Here is a 21,655-nt window from a genome sequence, read left to right as displayed (position 1 = left end):
GAAACAGGTGATGTCGCAATCTAAGTCTTGAAAAATAAAGAAAACTCTTTCCCTTTCAAATAAATATAACATTATCTTCATAAAACTAATATCCATAAAGATGACCACAGAGCATTTGTTAATGTTCTATGTGTCACCAGCCAATCTAAGCTCAGGCACGTAACCCGTATTGCATGTTTCACTTCTTATCCCACGGTAATTCTTTTTGAACACCATTTAAACAGAATTTTTTTTGAGGTCAAGTGTTTTTGTCATTATATATCCTGTCCTTTCTGTTTCTATGGAGGTAACCAGACATTTGAAACAAAGTCCTTTCAATTTCCCGTATTTTACTGCAAAATTTTCTCAATTGCTATTGTCAAGGGCAAGTACAAACACAGTGATGGCATACAGTAGATTCAAAGTTATTTAAATTTTGTTACTGATCTAAATAAGAATTGCAATTCATTCTTTATCTAAACCTCAATTCGAATTAATAGCTTATTTGAACGCTTGCTCCAATCCTGCATGTACCAGGTCCACAAATTTTGACGCTGAACTCAAAATCAGTTAAATTTAAACAAATCAGAACTTCAAACTTTTCAAACTTAACTTCTATTAAGGAAAATGCATTATGCCAAACTCTCAAAAACAGATCACTTACTGAACCACCAAACATTTCCAAATCCGAAGTGAGAGGCAAGCACCATTCAAGAAAAGGACAACTAGATGCATTGTAAATACTCTAAAACGGATTCATAACACAGATACAAAATAATATTAAATATTGATGAGTTAGCCTTTTTTTAAACAAGCTTACTCCATTGAATGGGAATTCTTCATTGAAGATAAAGGTGAAGGAACAATGCGTACAGTGCAGATAAATGTCTGGGAGTGCTCAAAGAGCTGTAATCAAAAGGAAATGGAGGCTGAGAGGAGAGGTGAGGGAAAGCTGAAAGCACAGGGAATGCACAGAAGGCCAGGAAAATAACAATTAGAGGAAGAAGGGGTGTGACTGGCAGTTTTAATGAGGTCAGGAGAAATGGATGTACAGCCATAAAATAAGCTAAAGAAAGAAAAATGTTAGATTTATCATTTTGACATTTGTGAGATACACAAGGAATTTATGTCACCAAAAACATAACTGATTGTTCCCAGTGTATTCACCTTATTAAGAGATGATCAATTTCTACACATCAACATCAATGGTCAACCCAGAGCTATTAAAGTCAGTTGTACACAAAAAAAACTCAGCGGCGACCATCAGATTTTGAAGGAATATGGTTAAGCTAATGAGCAGTGATGAGAGAGGATGTTTTAAAGTATTTTCTCCTCAATATAAACAGGGTAGTTGGCCAGTTAGACATCACAGTAACACATACAAAATGCTGGAGGAACTTAGCAGATCAGGCAGCTTATCAAAAGGAATAAACCTTCATCAAGACTGAGTTTCTCCAGCATTTTGTATATGTTACTCTGGATTTCCAGCATCTGCAGGAACTACGGTGTTTATCTCAAGTGCTTCCTTTTCTACCAGAAAGACATTCACATACTGTTAAGTTCCAATTTAACACTTGCTTCTTGATAGGTTATACAGCTACACTTCAGGATCACCAATGACTTCCAAAATGAACTGGTGCTTGGTATGAAATAAGGCCCAGCAACTATCATTTTCTCCAAGAGAACTGCAACCTTGTCATTGGGTTTGGAGACATGCATGCCTCAATGACCTGGAGAGTTATGTTGGCTGAAATCAGGGTTTTATGCTTTGTCTCTTAGTAGGGTTACCCATACCAAACAGGTTAAAGGGTAGAGTGGTTCACCAGTTCTCCAGCTTCAGGGGTTCAGCTCAAGGCTAACAACCTTGAGTGGTAAAACAAAATTGCTACGGAAACAGTAATGAGGAATCCTTCCACATCTGAGTGCGATGGTATTACTGAGTCTCCACCCAGGACTTATGTGACTGACAGTAGTGAAAACCGAGAGGAAGCTACTGACATAATGAAGGAAGCCCTGAACACCAGGAGAGATTGAGGACCTTCATTGTCGCCCGAACGCCAGTGGCGTAATTGACAGTAAGTAACTAGAATCATTGGTTGATATGGAAAAGCTGGTAGGAAATAAATTGAAACCTTCAGTGTTATTTCATAAGTCTAATTGCAATTAACAACCCTATTCCTCCCATCCCTAGATGAATGCAGTATTTGGCCTGAATGAGAAATCTTATCTTCAAACTTGCTGAGGAACACATTGCTTACACTTTATGGGATAATATTACTCCAAGTGTGAGGAAGGACAAGGAATACAATCTAATGCACCCTGGGAACAAATAGAACTCAAGGAACTGGTTCTCAGTGTAAGCTATTTGTTGGGGAAAAAACTGACAACAGGGTCAGATATCCCAAAGCATTTAACATCTGTGCAAATATACTTGTTTAAAGTAAAACTGCACAGTTAATGTTTATTGGTGCTATTGTTGATTGTCAAGGCTATGATATCTAACTTCAATTGATGTACAGCCTTACAAATTGTTACTTAACTTCCAGCACTAATTATAAGACAGCTGTCAGTGGATGTGTAAGGAAGCAACTGATTGAGAATTTATCAAGCAGAGAATTACAACTGCAAATGTGCTCCTTTCTGTATGTTGTTGGTTCAGTGAAATAACAGGGTTGGACATGAGCTGACACCAACATTGACACTTCACAACCTTCAGCTTTCCTGTTGATGTTGGAAAGAAACATGCTGATGTTGATAATTTCCTCCTATCGCACATCAACAATCCCAGTGTTGCCTGCAGCAGGAATAGACGGTTCAAGGAATTTTCCCATAGAATATTCCCACGGATGCCTAGCAAATACTGAAAGGCAAAGTTGTGTGCTTCTGCCACCTTGAGCCAAAACAATGTGTGCACAGAAGCTTCTCGCATTAGATAAATTCTTCCATAATGCTCTCACATGTATTTACAAGTTGTATATAGTTTTGCATATAATTTTAAGGAAAAGATGGTTCACAGAACTATCTCATACTTAGATAATTTCAAATCATGAAATATAACAACTAGAAATCAAACTTCTGTTAACAACAGTCCAGAGCCATTATCCTGGATTATCAGTCAAAATTATCTCCAATTGTGCCACAATAAAGAGAAACATTAGAATACTGTTATGTTTTGTAACTCCAAAACATAAAACTACAGTAATTGAAAGGAAACACTGAACTGGGAATGCATGTCTCAGCTTTCTTTTTACTTTTATTACATTTATGCAAGGTGCACACTTATGATGTGGTGGCGTGATTATTGACGTACACTTAACATAACCTGAAATCATTATGTAAAAAGAGAATCCTTAATCAAACAAAATATTTACAATATGACTGAAATATTAAATGCATAACACTCCTCTCTGCTTAGCAATGAACTCCAACTCAATGCGGAATGCATTACAACTTATTGATGAGGGTCAGGGTTTACCATGGATGATGTGTCCTAGCTGTCTAGATACACAAGCCAGGGCAGTACGATCTGAAGAGCAAGCAGTTGCCCATGTAGCAAGCTTCCCCTCTCCATGCATCTGATGAACCCAAAGGAATGGCAGAGACCGATACAGTTTGTCACCAGCAGCGTCGCAAGAGTTGCCAGTCAGCGTTGAACTCAACTTAGGACTGTCATAGGGACTCCAGCTCTGGATTTCTCCCACTGGGTTTACTCCAGAAGCCTTCCCCATGAATGGGTATAGCCACAAGGCAGTGGAAGTTTGAGAGACAACCCCCATCTGCCCGAAACAACTGGTTTTAAGGCTCCAAAAACCCACCTTTGCTTCTTGTCCTGTCAGTAGAACTGGGTCCACTGGGCTTAATAGCTAAGCCACACATGAAGGCAAGGAGTTGTCAAAGGCCATTCAAATAGCCTCCATTATTTACAACATATTATGTAAGCTATATAATACAACTGTATAGACATCCAGAGCATAGTAAATTTTAAATTGACCCAGTCAGGTCTAAAGACTTAATAGCTGTGCTTACTCTTGTGAAGTGACATCTTTCCTGATAAGGGGTGTCACTCTACTTGGCAGGAGAGATTTCTGACCAGGGGAACAATTTCAGCTTCTGGGGACACCCTCCACAAAGGTTATAGGAGTTGTCTCTGGGACTACAGGAAATGGTTTTGACAGCTCTGGACACTTGCCTTCTGCACGTGCTGGCATCCCGAACAGTGCGTGGTAAGCTCTTGATCTGATCTACTCCAGGCAATCAAACTAAGCTTTGAGCTAACACTTTCATTTTAACCACATCTAGATGAACAGCATGTAGCTCCTCTGATTCTTATATCCCAGCTTGGATAGTACAACTCTCAATCCCCATATAAGGTAATCTCCATCAAAGGCAAGCTCATTCCGGCCCTGGTAAAAATGGGGAACTAGAATTCCTGTTGCACATTTCAGTTATTTTGTGTTGTCAAGTAGATCTAAGGCAGTATGGGGTATTTTCTGGTTTCACTTTGGATCATCTCTGCCAGAATAGAGATTTGAATAGGCGAAAATACATCAAAAGGAGTGTCCTCTTTTCTAAATTCTTCAGATGTTATCTTTTCCAAAGGTAAACAGGACAATCCATCGGCATTTTCATGACTACTTACCCACTTGAATTCAGTCTTGTAATTGTGTTCTTCAAGAAACAGAGCCCATCTCTGCATTCGTGCTGTTGCTTTTAATGGAACACCCTTCCGTGGTTTGAAAAGTAACACTAGTGGTTGATGATCAGTAATGAGGGCAAACTCTCACCCATACAAGTATTGCTTGAAACATTGTACGCCCCAAACACAAGGCCCTTCTGTCAATCTGTGCGTAATTTTTTCTCTGCAGCGGTAAGGGAATGTGATACAAAAGCTATGGGGCGTTCATTCCCATCACTCATAGCCTGTGACATGACAAAACCTACACCACGAGGTGAGGCGTCACAGGCAAGCTTCACTGGACAACGTGGATCATAATATGCGACAACCATTTCCTTTGTCTTTTGGGAAGTCAGCTCACTCTGTTTTGCCCATTCTCATTTCTTCCCAGTTTGTAGGAATGAGTTCAAGGGGTGAAGCACAGTGGTCAGGTTTGGCAGGGACCTGTTATAGTTATTGACAAATCCTAAAAAGACTGCACTTTTAACTTACCTATTTAAGACATATATATACTGACTGTAATTCAGTTTTTTCCCCTCTATATTTATCATGTATTTCATTGTGCTGCTGTCATAATGTTGACAAATTTCACGACATGTGCCAGTGATATTAAACTTGATTCTGATTCATCTGTGGCACATCCTTTGCCTTTGGGGCATCCACCACTGCTTAATTTTTCTCAGCACATTTATGTAATCATTGTGCGCTGATGGTGTGATCACAGCAAGTGATACTTTGTTTAAATAATTCATACTTGATGCTCGTGCTCTGAACCTATAATCTTCTAACCTTTTTAACACTGTCTTGAGATTTTGGAGGTGCTGCTTGTCAACCTTACCAGTAACAATGATGTAATCCAGGTAACACTGAGCGCCTGGGCAATCTTGCAGCACCTGGTCTATAGCAACTCTGCCATAGTGCAAGTACAGATGCTACTCCAAAAATAAGTCAATTATAGTGATAAATCCCTCTTTGAGTATTTATGACAAGAAACACTTTGGACTCTTCTTCCATCTCCATCTGGAGGTAGGCCTCAGCCATGTCCACTTTGTTGAAGTATTTCTCTCCAGAAAGGTTTGCAAAGATATCCTCTATCCTGGGCAGAGGGTATTAATCTATTTTCAGAATTGAGTTGATGGTGATCTTAAAATCATTACAGATCGAGACAGACTGATTCTTCTTGGCTACAGGCATTACCCATGGACTCCACACAACCTAGGACCGAATTCCTTCTGCCTCCATGTGACAGATTTTGTAAAACTTGGGTATGGCAAGTTTAACACTATTTTAACCTTGATATAGTTGAATTTTCCTATGCCATCATTGAACATTGCTGCTGCATCATCCAGTATCTATCTTAATTCACTTTCAGTTGACTCTATTGCAGGGGATGTAGGATACATCTCCAATCAAGTTGTAGTTATCTGAGCCAATCACATCTCCACAAGTGCTGGCTTCCTGATTTTTCCACATAAAAGCCCAATGTGGTTTGTTGGTTGCTGTGTTTCACTGTTACAAGTGTCATTCCCACAGAGTTCCCTTTTCTCCAATCTCAGTTCTTCGTTTGATATCTGCAGCTTCAGTTAAGCATCAGAGGTGCCATTCAAACTCATTTTGTGGAACACTGAATCAGCCAAGCCAGTGTCCAATTTCATTTTAATTAATTTATGACTCACTTCTGGTGTAAGCCATATTGTTTGCCTATTGTTGGTTTTCAGATTGTAAATCACAAGGCTACTCAGTCCTGTGTCAGTCTCATCATTATCAGGATTTTTTTTTCATCAACAGCATGCAGATTAGTGCCCTTTTTGAAACTTCAACTAGACTATTTAGCTTTTTCTCCTCCCTGTACAGTTCAATTATTTTGCCTGCCTGACATGCTCTTTGTATGTGTCCTATTTGGTTGCATTTTCTGCAAGTTTTATCTTTAAACCTGATGTATATGAGCCCCTGCTGCAATGGTAACAGAATTTGTTTGGCCAGCTGGTTTCTGTTTCGATGTTCCAATTCTGTTTGTGCTCATTTTCATTCCTAACTGGAACTCAATTGTGTCTCTGCTGTTTACAATGATAGAGCTATTTCAACTACTCTTTTAATTGTAGGTTTTGTTTCAGTTAGGAGCCAATTTTGAATGATTTTTTGTAAGATTCCATAAACTAAATGATCTCTCAGTGCATGATTAAGCCCATCACTGAACTGACAATGCACAAGACACCCTCTTCAATTCAGCCATGTATGCTGAAGTGGACTCCCTTTTGATTCCGCTTATGAAATCTAAAGCATTCTTCAGTCAACGATGGTTTCAGTTCTAAGTGTTCCTTCATTCCTTCCATCATATCAGCAAAGCTCATTTTAGCTGCTTTACACTACCAAATAAACTGTATGCCTTTAAACCCAAAGCAGTCAACAAAACTGGCACTCGCTTCTCCATCGGCTATTCCATTTGCTTTAAAATACTGTTTAATTTGCTCAGTATACAATATCCAGTTATCTCGTGTGCAATCAAACATATCATCTTTCTAATATAGCCATCTATTTCTGCTTTATTTTACGAATATTATCACAAGGAACTCATTGGTTATGATCCCACAATTTTAGTCCGTTTTCTGCCCTTTTTTTAATAAACTCGACCATGTCTGTCCCTTCTCAAAGCACGTGCTGCTCCATTATTTTTAAGACGAACGTCTCACCGTAGTTCATCAAAGTAACTAAAAAGCATGGATCTGGGAATGCATATCTTAGTTTCCTTTTTACCTTTAACTGAGGTGCGCACTTATAACTTTGTGGTGTGATGACACATTCTATTCACTTACTTTTACATACAACCCACAATGTATTATGTAAAGAAGAAAGAATGCTTAATCAAACAGTATATTTATGATATTACTCAAATATTACTGAAGTATTAAATATTCAACAAATATAAGCACTGTGAATAGCTTTAAAGTGATGCTTGCTTATCTGAAATAAAATAAATAAAAGCATTAGATCCTTTTCCACCTTGAAATTTGTTTAGAAAAATTAGAAACTGCTCAGTTAGATCAGCTACTGCTGACTTCAAATACCTCAAGTTTCCCCCTTTGCTTACCCAAACCTTAGGAGTCAATAGGAAAAAACCGTGAAACCTTCAAGGTCAAGTTAGTATTCCAATGGAATTATCAATAGCTGAAAGAGCACAGGCTGGGCTGCAGTCAGCTTTTAAATTAAGGAAATATGCTGTAAGTTTGAGGACAGAAGAATCATAATATTCATTAAAAGTAGGTGATAGATTAGAAACAACAGCGAAGAACGGGTGCTGGGAACAACCTTTATTACACCTGACAGCAAATAACATTGCATTTGTGAAAAGGTTGAAAAATACTTTTCAAAGTTACTTACACCTGTGGTGACAGGTACAGTGACTGCTACAACATTCACTTCTTTTAAAAAATCACTGAACACCCACAGTCTACAGTTAACTTCAAAAATGCTTAAAATATTGTAATTTGTCTAAATTATGTGATTGTTGAGTGAAAATGTTAATGAATGGAATGAATAATTGCATTGCTTTAAACTCTGATGAATAAATCACACATCTGTAACTTTATGCAACTTATTTGCATAATATTAGTTCAACTTTCATAGCAGTGTAACAGTCATTTTCTTTGACTCAGAAGATTAATGTAAGCTCCAGATGATGATTATGTGCCAGATGGTACTTACTTTCAGCAATTTACTATTAATTTTATATGGTCAATAAATGAACTTCCGTAAATAATTAAAACTAAAGGCAAATATTGAAAAATAGAGTAGGAAAATGAACTGTCAGGTTAAATATCTGTTTTTATTCCAGCTGAATGGTTACATTAAACATTAAATGTTCATTAAATGTTCAACAATCATAAAACAAAATTGTAGATTGCCATCTGCAAATACCTTGCAATACGATTTGCAATAGATTGTCTGTAGACTTAACTACAGCTGTTTCATATTGAAAAGAAAATACTCTTTAAGAGGAACCTAGCCCTGGAGACAAATCCACAAAATTTGACAATTGACATTTGATAAGGTTCCTCATGAGAGACTCATCCAGAAAGTCATGAGGCATGGGATAAGTGGAAACTTGGCTAGCAAACACCAGAGCGCATATGTACAAAATTAAGGGAGGGAAGTTTAAGGGAGACATCAGGGGTAAGTGTTTTACACAGAGGGTTGTGAGTGCCTGGAGTGACTTGCCAGGGATGGTGGTGGAGGCTAAAACATAAGGGGTACTTAAGAGCCTCTTGGACAGGCACATGGATGAAAGAAAAATAGGAGGTTATGGGGTAGTGTCGGTTTAGTACTTTTTTTAAGGATTATATGGGTCGGCACAACATGGAGGGCTGAAGGGTCTGTACTGTGCTGTAGTGTTCTATGGTTAAAATGTGAAGAATTTGTTCAGTTTATTCCAAATGGTTATTTGTCATCATAGTTTTTCTGGCAATTAAGGCCATTGCTGCTATGTGGGACCTCACTCTGCACAATTCGGTTGTACCTTTTGCTTATATCACAAAGATATAAAAATATGGTTACTTTTGCTATTTTGGTGTTTATTAGAAAGGTACATGGAAGTTTGTCGTTCCACATATAATATAATCCTTTTTCTACAGGGTTGGAAATAATTGTCACCTATATGGTCAGCCAATCATAACCAAGCTGAGGTCAATTGCTGCAGTTGTTGCAATCCATCTAATTATAATACAAACACCAGCAAGAATAACTATTCCTCATATTTGAAAAAAATCAATTGCACTAATCCTTGGTATATAAACTAGTCTGCTGGGATTCACTTTGATTGAAACAGTTGTCCATACATACATCATAAATTTTGCCTTGATTCCGTCAATCCTGTTAGCCATGTTTTCAAAAAAAAATTGCAACATCAAAACTTCAATTTCTTATAAATCCTTTAAATTAAGATCAGCAATGAAGTATGTTTCTGAAAAGGAATGTACATAAGATTATCCTTATGGATCTTAAATGAACTCATATTCATTTAAATGCTGCAACATTAGAAAATACAACTTGCTGTGAACTGATCCAGTCAGGGACAATGCAATTCGGTAAGGTACAATGTTCCCTCTAAGGTGTGCACGTGTGCGCACACACACATATTTTGCTACTGGTGCATGAAGAAATTTAAACGTACACAAAAGGTGGTCACCTTTTACCTCGTTGGCATGTTAAGTATATTTCACTATCGTACACAATCACATTTCCTTTTCTGACGCATACGGTGTTGACAACGTCGAGTTTGCGATAATTTGTCTGCAGATTTTCAAACTGGCTTATTTATACTGTTTATATTGAAGAAATTATTCAGTGCGCACATGTTGTTGTCAATGGGCAAAATTGGGCCGCACAAGATTTTTGCGCACACTGGTTATTACAAATTAGAGAGAACATTGACCAGGTAGTGCTGCTCTTCAGTCAACAGTTGTGTAAGGCGCACTGGCTAGGTAGAGAAAGATGGACATATTGTGCATTTCAGTACATTCCTGGTTTCCATTACAATGCAGAAGTGTGCTGAATGTCAGATGCACTGAACAACCTACTCCACTTCTAAATTCAGCACTGGGCTCAAAGGTGCAACAGGAACATCTGAGCTAAGGGACTGAATTAAGCCCTTCAATTTTACACTGGGGTGCCAGGTGCATATAATGCAAATTCATTCATTTGAATGGGACTACAAATCTTGAATGAACAATCAATGTAAATAAGACTTGCTTCATTACATTTTTAAATTAATATTTGTGCTCCAAATTCTTTAGAACTGTTTTACATGGCCATAATTAACAAAGGATTTTAAATCGGGCAAGGGCTCTGTTAGAGCACTACATCAAAATGGTCTGTGTTTCAAGGCCTTTCACAATTATTCCTTAGTACTTTGCCTAACTAACAACCATTACCAAGCATATAACTACCATCAAAATTCAGAGGTACTTCAATACTGCAAAGATTCATTTAGCACACAGGCTCCATCAAAAAAGGACAGCATTATCTGCCAAGTTCCACCATTTAAATTCACAAACAGGAGAAGAAATTAGTTCTACAGTTAGGATGGGGGTAATAAATACCAAAGATTAATTGCTCATTTTTGATAACAGTTGTCTGGTTTTGTTAATAGTGCTCTAACAAAGAAAAACCAGTTGCATGTTTATAAAGCCTGTAGATTAAAGATATGACTTAACTGACCTCACGTTTCACAGTACTTCCAAAGCCTCTGTAGAGTCCTAGGATACCCTGGGAGGAGAAGAAGAACAGTAATTCTCTGGATAAAATTAGGCAATGCTCACAAGTAATTAATGCAACATACTGTTAACTTTCATTTCAACATTTGAGCCACCTTTCTAAACAGAGTAGAGAGGCTGGAAATATGAAGGCACAAATTTTTTTAAACCAATGTGATACCTATTGTTTGCAAGCTGAAATAATGAAACATGAGAAACATAAGGAACTGAGTCTATTCTTGAAGTACAGGTGCAACGAGAAGATGTCCTAACAGTTTGAGGACAAAGCAAAGTGAGTATTTCCAAAGCTAATTTAAAATAAATTCTGCATCCTCAATCATGTGCATCATCCTGTCAAATTTTAATAGCAAGTTCCAACTGAGAAAATACACAAATAGCTTTGGCAAGATTCATTCACCCACAAAGGTAGAAAGCAACTGCTTAAACCTGGGGATGAATACAACAAATGGGAACAAAAGTATTCTATGAATAAGCATAACAACAATAAAGGGGGCTACCAAAAGACCATTACAGTGGCTTTGAGTTTAGAAAATTGTTGAAATCTTCTTACAGGAATAAACATACTGGAAATTGATTGGTAAGTTTTGTAATATTTTTTATAAATATTTTACTCAGTGCATTTGTTCCCTCTCTCTTCAGCATAAAAATATTAGCTGCTGCTTATGAATTCTTCATGACACTTGTTGTGAGTAAAGATCAAATCATTTGAGAATCCGCTTTTTTAAATTAAAAAATGTTCAGTCAAAATGCATATTGTTTAATTCCTCTGAAGTGAGAAATCTTTGACAGAGTAAAAGCATGCTGCACAACATGAATGCAAAATTCCTTGGGGAAATGAAAATGATTTTCACTGGGAAAGCAGCTGAATTCTTAATGCCTTTTTATTATTCAACCAGCTTCACTGAGACTTGCCCAAAACTGGTGGAGTCAGAGATGCCCACAAATAAAATCCTTTCCATATTTTATTTTGCTGCTTAAATTTCTTTAAATTATCCAATGTGCCTAAACTTCAACTTTAGAATTGTAATCATGAGCTGTCTATAAATATTCCAGTTACATGTTTGACTTCTTTCTTATGATTGAAAAGTGAAATTTCCAAATTTGTGATTCATAATCTATAACCTTTGAGACATTGACTTGCACTCACAAGTCAATTAAACAAATTAAATTACAAACATCTGGGAAATGACCTTTGTGCCCCATTAATGCAAGTTTGATATTAAAACAAAGCCCAATGGTGAAAGATGTTGCCACACAACATATGTCCTCAGATACATTGCAGCACCGCAAAATTCAACATGCAAGATTGACTCCTGTGTACAGGCTCTAATCATCATCATCTGCACATTCTCCAGATGGTGCAAGCCTGTACAGACAATAATGATTATGTTATCAAGTCGATTTGATAATTAGAGTCATTTGTGCACAAAATTCAATCTAATTTGCAAATTTGTCAATATGATCTATGAGGGAAAGGATTCATGCAATTACAGATCAAAGTAATTTTCAAACAAAAAGGCAGCCCATCTCTCAATTTTAATCACACAACTGCTCAGAAGTAAGTTTAACAACTGATGCACTTACAGATTTAGTAAATAGCTTGCATGATACCATTCCTGATTTTCCTTTCACAAAGTTAACGTAAGCAAAACAGCAACAGCTCAGACAAATAACTCATGCACATATAAATTTACCAGGGAGATTACATTTGCTAGTGTGTGAAGGCTGTCTGTAATGCCTGGATCAAAATACTATTCTTACAGCACATAAAATTGCAGCCTATTTATCTCCTCCAGACATATTCAGTGCCTATAACATTGCTTTCTCTTACAGAATGCTCCACTCATTCTTCTCATAATACATTGCTTCGCATTACTTTTCCAATGTGAATAGATTGCAAGTGCCCCATTCTCCCAAAGCTGAAATGAAATGCAAGGTTTTAGGGAATTAGTACGATATTTCCATTTTTAATAATCTGTATTATCAAAGAAAATAGGCAAAAATTTGCTGATGATTCTTTTCTTTGCCATTACTTCAAGTCTCAATATTATACGTGATAGGCACTATGAACAAAAGAATGTGTACAAAAATGATGTTTTGTTTTATTTTGTTTTAATTTATGACAACCCATCAGTTATGCCAAAATTAAACAAATAATACATGCCCTAATTGCTTAAATAGCAAAAGCCACCAACAAAAGAAGAGAACTTGGTTCTTCTCTGCCAAAAATATCCTGTGTAAAAAAATTGACGTAGTTTTTCCTATCAGTAATTTGATTGGTTCAAGAACCAAATGGTTGAAGAGAAGCAGCTGTTCTTCAATCTAGTGTGTAGGACTTCAGGCAACTATACCTCCAGCCAGATGGTAGCTACTAAAAGATGGCATGGCCCAAGTGGTGGGGATGTTTTCTTCTTGAGATGGCAAGTCCTGTAGATACTACCAATGGTGGGGTTTAGGGGAGATGTGCCTATGATGTATTGGACAACATTCACTACCCTACAGCTTCTTACATTCTTGCACCATACAGACCAAGGAATATGCCAAATGGAGGGGAATTATTTGGCACAGAACACTGGTCTGGCTAACCTTCACCAGACCACTCGGCCCAAATAGTCTGCCATATCCTATGGGGAGCTGGACAGTCTATGCAGGCAATCAGAAACCGAAAGAATGGCCACTACTGTCAGTCTCACAAACTGGAACCATGAACTACAGAGAATAATTGTGTTGACAGGATGACAATCCAGGAACTTGTCTTTCACCAGTAAAACAAAAAGAGATATACTGGACAGGTGAAATGCAAAATGGATTCACCCAACTTAATGACTGACATCAGACATCACCTGCTAATTAACTAATACCTTTCCTCTTTTACAAGTGGTATGCAAGGTATTAAAATACAAATTAAAATTACATGGCTTCAGTAGGAATGTTGCAGCAATCCGTGAAATGGAGATGGAAAGTACATAAAAATTGAAGAAACAAGCGATTTTCCAAGTTCTTTGTTTTAAGATAAACTTTTGGGCCACAAGTCCTTTCATTTTTTATTTAAATGGAATGAGGGAGCAAGCATAAGCCTTACTGGCTACCTACTTAGGCTTAAAATAATAACTAACCCTCCACCCCCCCCCCCCCCATAGCAAAACTAAAACACAAAATTAGTGTGGTGTGGCAGATGCAGTTTAATGTGGATAAATGTGAGGCTATCCACTTTGGTGGCAAGAACAGGAAGGCAGATTACTATCTAAATGAAGTCAAGTTAGGAAAAGGGGAAGTACAATGAGATCTAGGTGTTCTTGTACATCAGTCAATGAAAGCAAGCATGCAGGTACAGCAGGCAGTGAAGAAAGCTAATGGCATGCTGGCCTTTATAACAAGAGGAATTGAGTATAGGAGTAAAGAGGTCCTTCTGCAGCTGTACAGGGCCCTGGTGAGACCCCACCTGGAGTATTGTGTGCAGTTTTGGTCTCCAAATTTGAGGAAGAACATTGCTATTGAGGGAGTGCAGCGTAGGTTCACAAGGTTAATTCCCGGAACTGTCATATGTTGAAAGGTTGGAGCGACTGGGCTTGTATACACTAGAATTTAGAAGGATGAGAGGGGATCTGATTGAAGCATATAAGATTATCAAGGGATTGGACACACTGGAGGCAGGAAGCATGTTCCCGCTGATGGGTGAGTCCAGAACTAGAGGCCACAGTTTAAGAATAAGGGGTAGGCCATTTAGAAGATAGATGCGGAAAAACTTTTTCACCCAGAGAGTGGTGGATATGTGGAATCAGGAACAGGGTACTGATTGTGTATGATCAGCCATGATCACAGTGAATGGTGGTGCTGGCTAGAAGGGCCAAATGGCCTACTCCTGCACCTACTGTCTATTGTATACACGAGGAAATCTGCAGATGCTGGAAATTCAAACAACACACACAAAATGCTGGTGGAACACAGCAGGCCAGGCAGCATCTATAGGAAGAAGCGCTGTCGATGTTTTGGCCGAGACCCTTCGTGTGGTATACTCTTCACTGTAACAAAATATTCACTGGAACATTCTTCCAGCATAATTAAGCTTACCTCTTGTTTTATTGTCTCAATAAACACCTGCTGAGTACCCAGAGTGGGGCAAGCTTGGGACCGCTGCTTGACAACTTCAGTAGGAACCCTAATGAGACATGCCACCTGGAAATAAACAAAGCATCAATAAAGACCGGTCATTGCATGTTGGATAACAATAAATGTGACTTTGCAAAATGTGATCTTACAAAATAAATCCACAACTTCATCTCTAACCTATTGAATTCTACATCGCACAATTGGACCATTGATGGAAATGACCTAAACAAGACATTGACATAAGAAAACTTCCATTTTAACTAACATTTACAAAAGGCACACAGGAAACAAATTTCACATTTAAAAAATGCAAAATGGACAAAAATGTTAAATGTTTTAGACTCAAGTGTTTCCAAATCTGATCCTTCCATTTCAGCTACTCATCTTCTCTAACCCAAAGCTTTAAAAAGTTGGACGTTTCTGACGCTTTACATTTCAGGGATGTGAAGGGTGATAAATCCCAACTTCTGATGAGTGCAGGAGCAGTCATTCCTCAGTCAAATACATCAGTCATGGAGCAGTCCATAAAAATGATCCCTTGACTTTATCTTCACACTGAGCAACAAAGTGGCTCAGGGAAATCCATTATGAAAAGAAAATTTAATTCCTGGTTTTAACTATGTAAATATTTACCACTGGAACCCATCCACCAGTCACTCACCCATTTGTTCAATTTTTTTCTACCTGTACCTTTTTTCCTTCATTCTATTGTATTTCTTTGTCCTATAGTGAAAGCCTGCAAGAAAATGAATGCCAGGCGAGCATACATGACACATACACACACAGATAATACATTCACATTGAACTTTTGAACGCTGAACATATTTATTATCCTTATATATCTCTTTATCTGCAGATGGCAACCGTAATCTGATTGGAGAAACGGAAGATGACACAACCAACATGCCTATAGAAAAGCTGACATTGTGAAAATAAACTAGCTCTGTTACATTCTATACTTTCATTCATCAAAATTGTCCATTACAACCAAACTCCATTAAAAACATCTAAGCTTTTGATTGTCCATGGATGATTAGCTAAACCTTGGAAATATTCAGGAAAACAATGAACTCTGAGGCAAGTTGAATTTTGTTTACATTCTTTGGCTTTACTTTTTGACTTAGTTGAGATAATCTTCACCATGTGAATGAAACATTGTTAAATTCTTACTGGAAATACATGTGTACCAACAAAAGTATAATTGTAGCTGCATCTGCAAATAACTAAAATAGTAAGATAAGATTTCCTGATGATCCTATGATTTCAGTCTCTGAAGCTGACGTGCAAGAGGCCTTCAGGAGGATGAACCCATGAAAAGCATCCAGCCCATCTCAGGTACCTGCTCAAGTACTAAAGATCTGTGCTGATCAACTGGCTGGTGTGTTCACTGAGATCTTTAACCTCTCACTTCAGCAGTGTATGGTACCCAGTTGCTTCAAGCTGACTTCAAATGTACCATTGCTGAAGAAGAGTGTGGTAACCTGCCTCAATGACTATCGCCCAGTAGCACTTACATCCACAGTGATGAAATGTTCTGAGAGGTTGGTGATGAAACATCAATTCCTGCCTGAAAAATGACTTACTGCATATCCCCTCCAATTTGCCCATCTGAGCAAAAGCTCCACAGATGTCATCTCATTGGCTCTTCACTCAACGCAGGAACATCTGGACAGCAAAGAAGCTTTTATCAGGATGCTCTTTATCGACTAGAGCTCAGCATTCAATACCATTAACTTCTCAAAACTAATCAATAAGTTTCAAGGCCTTAGCCTGAATACCTCTTGTGCAATTGAATGCTCAATTTCTCCATTTGCAGACCCCAGTCAGTTTGGATTGGCAAGATCTCCTTCACCATCAATACAGATGTACCACAAGGCTGTGTGCTTATACCCCACTCTATTCAACTTATACATATGTCTGAGAGGCTAAGCACAGTTCCAATGGCATATTTAAGTTTGCTGACAACACCGCTGTTGTGGGCTAAATCAAAGGTGGTGATGAATCAGCATTAAGGAGGGAGATTGAAAATCTGGCTGAGTGGTGTCATAACAACAACCTCTTTCTTAATGTCAGCAAGACCAAAAAGCTGATTATAGACTTCAGGAGGAGGAAAGCAGAGGTCCCTAAGCCAGTCCTCATCAGAGGATCAGACGTGGAGATGGTTAGCAACTTAAAATTCTTGGATATTTCAGAGGACCTGTCCTGGCATAAATGCAATTACAAAGAAAGCATGATAGTGCCTCTACCTCCTTAAGAGTTTGCAGAGAAATCTGCAAACTTATATAGATGTATAATGGAGAGTATATTGAGAGGCTGCACCACAGCCTGGGAAGGAAACATCAATGCCCTTGAATGATAAATCCTACAGTAAGTTGTGGATACGGCTCAATCCATCACACATAAAGCCATCCAACTATTGAACATATCTACATGAAACTCTTTCACAGGAAAGCAGCATTAATCATCAGGGGCTCCCACCGCCCAAGATATACACTCTTCCTGCTGATGCCATCAGGAAGATGGTACAAGAGCCTCAGGACTCACACCACCAGATTCAAGAAAAGTTACTACCTCTCAACCATCAAGTTCTTGAACCAAAGGGAATAACTTCACTTAACATCACTTGGCCCATCATTGAAATGTTCCGACAACCAATGGGCTCCCTTTCAAGGACTCATCACCACATGCTCCGCATATTTATCGCATACTTACGTCTTATTATTTCTTCTTTTTAATATATGTACAATTTTGTCATTTTCTGCACTTTGGTTGGGCAGTCAATTTGGGTGGTCTTTCATAGATTCTGGTATGGTTATGGTTATTATTCAACTATGGATTCCTGAGTGCACCCACAATAAAATGGTCAGGATTCTATAGGGTTACATATATGAACTTTGATAATACAAGAATTTACTTTGTACTTTGAAGATTTGTATTTCCCAATGCCCTGCTGGAAATCTCTGAAAGCTCCAATGAATAAAATATATATTCCATGAGATGCTATTCAAAAGTACTCCTTTGAAGACTAACCAAAGTCAGAGAATTGTAATTCCTCAAATCCTATTTCGTTTCCTGGAATCACAAATGCTCCTTCAATGGCACGAGAATTAATTAGTTTCTACTCTTTGAACAATCAAGGTCAGCAGTGGAAGTTGATGAAAAGTATCATTTTAGTTCATTCACCACAGAAATCCTCATACTTCACTTCCCCTGATAAATCTTAAATCTACAGCAGCTCACCATTATTTCTTGATAAGTTACCATGGAGATGTGCATGTTACCATGGAGATATGCATGTTACCATGGAGATATACAAGTTATCATGCAGATACACTCAGTCTTCTGCTGCTGTTGCCATCCACTGTATGGTTCAATGCATTGTGCTCTTTTGCAAGTCCACTGTTGTAACGCATGTTTATTTAAGGCACTATTGCCTTCCTGTCATCTTGAACTAGTCTAGCCATTCTCCTTTGATCTCTCTCAATAATGGGTCATTTTTGCCCACAGAACTGCCGCAAACTAGATGTTTTTTTTTGTTTTTCAAGCAATTCTCTGTAAACTCTGAAGACTGTTGTGTGTGAAAATCCCAGGAGATCAGCAGTTTCTGAGATACTCAAACACCCTGTCTGGCACCAACAATCATTCCACAGTCAAAGTAACTTAGATCACATAACTTCCCTCATTCTGATGTTTTGTCAGAACAACGAAACCTCTTAACTAAATGTGTAAGCTTTTAAGTCTTGAGTTGCTGCCACATGGTTGGTTGACTAGATATTTGCATTAACAAGCAGGTGCAGCAGTGTACCTAATAAAGTGGCCACTGAGTGTGTATTCACACTGCCGATAAAAAGTACTCATCCCCCCTGGAAGTTTTCATGTTTATTTTTGTTTTACAACACTGAATCACAGAGGATTTAATTTCACTTTTTTGACACTAATCAACAGAAAAGACCTCTTTCTTGTCAAAGTGAAAACAGATCTCTACAAAGTGATCTAAATTAATTACAATTATAAAACACAAAATAGTTGATTGCTTAACTATTCACCCTCTTCAAGTCAGTATTTAGAAGATGCATCATTGGCAACAATTACAGCCTTGACTCTGTGTAGACAGGGCTCTAACAGCTTTGCTCATCTGGACTACAATTTTTCCCCATTCTTCTTTACAAAGCTGCTCAAGCCCTGTAAGACTGCATGGGGATCATGAGTGAACGGCCTTTTCCAAGTCCAGCCACAAACTCTCGATTGGATTGAGGTTTGGACTCAACTTGTTCACTCCTGGACATTAACTTTGTTGTTTTTAAGATATTCTTGTGTAGCTTTGGCTTTGAGCTTGGGATCATTGTCATTCTGGAAAACAAATCTTCTCCCAAGTCACAGTTCTCTTGCAGACTGCATCAGGCTTTCCTCCAGGATTTTGCTGCATTCATTTTACCCTCTACCCTCACAAACCTTCTAGGGCCTGCAGCAGTGAAGCACCCCACAGCATGGTGCAGCCACCACCATGCCTCACGGAAGGAATGGTGCATTTTTGATGTTGAGCTGTGTTTCCTTTACATCCCACAATGCTTCTCTCCCCACACACATGTAGCAGAGAAAGTGACCATGTATACTAAACACTTACAGTCCAGATGAACAGAACTCAACAGGTGTAGTTTTACTATAATCAATTGAAACACCTTGACTGCATGCAGGACTCCAAAAATAGATCTCCATTTAACAAATTGAGTGACTTCTAAAACCAATTGGCAGCACCAGTGATGATTTAGTGTGTCATATTAAAAGGGGGTGGATATTTATATAATAAATTATTTTGTGTTTTATATTTGTAGAGACCTGTTCTCACTTTAACATGAGTGTTTTTCTGTTGATCAGTGTCAAAAAAGCCAAATTAAATCCACTGTGATTCAATGTTGTAAAACAACAAAACATGAAAACTTCTGGGGGGGGGGGGGGGGGAAGTACTTTTATTGGCACTGTAAGTATGTTAAACATCCTCCTGGTGGATGCCAATCAGGCTAAGAGAATTTAACAAATCCTAACATCCATAGCAAAATTGAAGACACTTGTAATTATTCAATATTTAGACTTTAATGATTTACTTTGAAATATTAACCCTTTACCCCTCTACAGATACGGCATGAACCAGCTGAAAATTTCATGTATTTATTTATTTAACAACTAAAAAGCATATTACATCAGCTACAAGGGTTGCTATTTGCCATAAGATCCCTATCCAGTGATAATTATGGTCATGTTTCCATGCTCTGACTCACTCGCCAAAAGCAGACTATCATCTCAATTAAAAATGTTTAGCAGGTAAGTAGTAGCACATAACCTGGTTTGAGATAGCAAAAGCCCCTTCCAATCAAATCTTTGAACAATACAAAGCTTAAACTTTAAAAACTTCAAATCTACACTTTACTATTAATTACAGTGATCCTCAGCTTCTTGGAGGACTGTATGGAGTTCCCATCCGCTACTAAAGTTGAAGGTTCCTGGTGGCCACCCATTTAAGTCAACTTTACATACCAATTCTGACATGTCAGTCCATGGCCTACTCTACTTGCATGAGGCCATATTTCAGATGAAGGAGCGATTTCTCCAATTCCACCTACGTAGCTTCCAACCTGATGGCATGAACACTTCCAATAATTTCGCCCCCCCCTCTTTTTCCAAGTCCATTCCGGATTCCGTCCAAACCCTTCCTTTCCCCTCACCTGCCAATCACCTCTCCTCAGTGCCCCTCGTCCCCTCTGTTACATGATTTACTTTTCTCCCCTATCAGATTTCTTCTTCAGCCCTTTATCTCTTCCACTTATCACCTCCGAACCTCTTATTTCATCTCCTTCCTCCATCCACTGACCTTACAGCTCTTCTGGTCTCACCTCTCACCTGCCAGTTTGTACTCTTTCCCTCCCCCTACCTGCTTATTCCAACTTCTTCCCCATTCCTTTCCAGTCCTGATGAAGGGTCTTTGCCCCAGATGTCGACTGTTTATTCACTCCCATGGGTGCTGTCTGACTTGCTGAGTTCCTCCAGCATTTTGTGTGCGTGCTCAAGATTTCAAGCATCTGCAGAAACTCAAGTTCATGATTTGCAGAATCCCGTGATGGCTGTGTTATAAACCATGCACTTGATATTCTGTAACACTGACATCACCAAGTATACCCAGATTACATCCGGAGATTACCAATGACTGGAAACTCAGCTCGACCAACCACATCACTACTCTGGTTACAAGAGCAAATCAAAAGCTGAGAATATCTCACCCCCAGAACGTACAGCATTCTGCTTAACATCTGGGTACAAATGAACTGGAGTCCCTGATGCCAGAGCTGCCCCAGGAGGTCCAGTCATCCATGAGGTTGAGTCCAGGAAATGCATCGCAAGGTTCTGTTTGGGACAGTCCTTACTAGTAGTGTCAAATCTGGTAGTTCAGATTTGGATGCAATGAAACATCACTTGGAATCAAAACGTCCAATGAAGTGCATCACTTGCATTAACATTGAACACAATCTAAAGATGTGCTGGGGGCAGTCTGCAAGTACCAGCAGACATTGCAGTGCCAACACAGCATGTCCACCATGTTCAGCAGAACAACACAATCAAACACTAGTAA

General features: G+C 38.5%; 1 protein-coding gene across 11 annotated transcripts in view; it reads right to left on the bottom strand.

Moving 5' to 3' along the window:
- The window catches only part of slc25a26 (solute carrier family 25 member 26), a 252,743-nt gene that overhangs the window by 159,551 nt on the left and 71,537 nt on the right, over positions 1-21,655 (bottom strand). For 9 of the 11 annotated variants that reach the window (XR_009506804.1, XR_009506805.1, XR_009506809.1 and 6 more), the window contains exons 4-5: positions 14,995-15,099; positions 10,868-10,915 (exon numbers count right to left, since the gene is read on the bottom strand). The exons of the other annotated variants lie outside the window; for them this stretch is intronic. Coding sequence is in view for 5 of the 9 variants with exons in the window: in XM_059944284.1 (XP_059800267.1) it covers positions 10,868-10,915; positions 14,995-15,099 (153 nt within the window). In the remaining 4 variants the exon portion in view is untranslated. The remainder of the gene's footprint in view (positions 1-10,867; positions 10,916-14,994; positions 15,100-21,655) is intronic. 11 annotated transcript variants of the gene reach the window in all.

Source organism: Hypanus sabinus, chromosome 19 (assembly GCF_030144855.1).
Source record: "Hypanus sabinus isolate sHypSab1 chromosome 19, sHypSab1.hap1, whole genome shotgun sequence".
Taxonomy (NCBI): Eukaryota; Metazoa; Chordata; class Chondrichthyes; order Myliobatiformes; family Dasyatidae; genus Hypanus; species Hypanus sabinus.
Note: the sequence above shows the minus strand (reverse complement) of the source record. Positions and strands in the feature narration are given on the sequence as shown.